Source organism: Rhagoletis zephyria, unplaced genomic scaffold (assembly GCF_001687245.7).
Source record: "Rhagoletis zephyria isolate East Lansing unplaced genomic scaffold, Rhagoletis_zephyria_1.1 Rzeph_scaffold_02296, whole genome shotgun sequence".
Classification (NCBI taxonomy): Eukaryota; Metazoa; Arthropoda; class Insecta; order Diptera; family Tephritidae; genus Rhagoletis; species Rhagoletis zephyria.
In genome coordinates, this window is record NW_016159380.1 from 75,689 (window position 1) to 77,334 (window position 1,646).

General features: G+C 31.9%; 1 protein-coding gene across 1 annotated transcript in view; it reads left to right on the plus strand.

The window, feature by feature from the left end:
- The window catches only part of LOC108366506 (uncharacterized), a 61,145-nt gene extending 60,004 nt beyond the window's left edge, over window positions 1–1,141 (plus strand). Inside the window, exons 8-9 of the mRNA XM_017620924.1 lie at window positions 125–344; window positions 733–1,141. Coding sequence (XP_017476413.1) covers window positions 125–344; window positions 733–783 — 271 coding nt within the window. The 3' untranslated portion in view covers window positions 784–1,141. The remainder of the gene's footprint in view (window positions 1–124; window positions 345–732) is intronic.
- The last annotated feature ends 505 nt before the right edge of the window (window positions 1,142–1,646 follow it).

A 1,646-nucleotide genomic window follows, 5' to 3' on the forward strand; every position in this document is an offset into this window, starting at 1 on the left:
CCCCCCCCCCCCCCCCCCTGAGGACATTCATACATTTCGTTATTCATTCTCTACGCTTCTCTTTCGTGAATGTTTCAATTCTATGTATTGATAAACAAACTTCTTTTTTCATTAATTTCACCAGGTCACGTTCATATCGCGGTGACTCGAATTTCAATGCGCTCCTCACGCCGCTCACCTTCCTTGTCACCTACTTCAATTCGGGCATTAATCCGCTGCTGTACGCTTTCCTAAGTCGTAACTTTCGCAAAGGCATGAAGGAGTTGTTGCTGTGCACATGGAAGAAAGGCAAAGGCAAGTCATCATCGAACTCATCGATGCATCACAAAAGAGTGGCATTACAGGTAGTTGGTATAAAATCGGAATTTGTGAAAACAAAAAACAACGAAATGTCTCCAAAATAAATAAAGATAAAGAGCATAGAAACATTTAGTAAATGAAATTAAATTTTAAAAAGAAGGATAAAAAACTTAAAAAAAAAGTGAAACATTTGCATTGAAACGTATTGGCACGAAATGCAAATATGAAAAAAAAAAATTGGCAGCTGTAAGCAAAATTGTGGCTAGCACTGGGCTTTTATATTTCAGAAACATCCTACTTATACCACATACAAACATACATAAAAATATTCCTTTCTATACAAAATCTTNTTTATATTTCAGAAACATCCTACTTATGTATACCACATACAAACATACATAAAAATATTCCTTTCTATACAAAATCTTCTAGACGCATTCGTTACCAACTGACACAACGCATATCGGCAACGAACAACTATGATGACCCATTCATCGCATCCGCATCCACCGGCGAATTGCTGGCCAACGTTCATAAGCATGCAGCAGTGTTCGATTTGGCCGTTTACCAGCTGCGCTTTGTAGATGTCTGGGAAATACCGAATGTATGTACATATGTATACAAGTATACTTACACGCATAGTATATGTCGTAGCAAATAGTATTTTGGCTCAGCAGTTAAATGGACTACATTAAAATAGAGAAAGAATTTCAAGTGAAAATCAAACAAAGAATTGCTGTGGCATAGCTGTCGGTAATTATTATAGAAAATTAGAATTTAAGCAACATTTTATCGTTGTGATGTTTTTAAGCTTCAAATCTGATTAGTGAAGTAAATTTTGTTAAGGCTTAAATATTAATTATGTATGTATGTATGTACTTATACCAGAAATTTGTTTATAAAAATATATTTGTATGCATTCAAATCTAGTCAGCCACTTTTTGCTGTACATATGCTTAGCTATCCAGTTTTTAATAAACATATTCAGTAAGATATATGTATATGTACAGGTCAAGCAACTTAGAAGGACTGTTAAGAAATTTATTTGAATTGAAAAAATCGTTTCGTACATCGTCTGAGAGCTTAACTTCTAAAAAATTATAAAAATTTTCAAACTTTTCTGTCTTTAGTTTTGGTTCAACAAACCCCAAAAAAAAAAGTAAAAATTAACGAAGCACTGTTTTCTAAAAACAAAAGAGAAAATTTAAATTTACTTGGGAATTTCTCAAAAGCTTAAAAAGTCAAAATCAAAAATATATTTTATAGAAATTTTAATAGTTTTGTAAGAATTAAAAAAAAAATTATAGTTTCTGTTAAATATTTTGCATATTTAAATTTTTAATTTT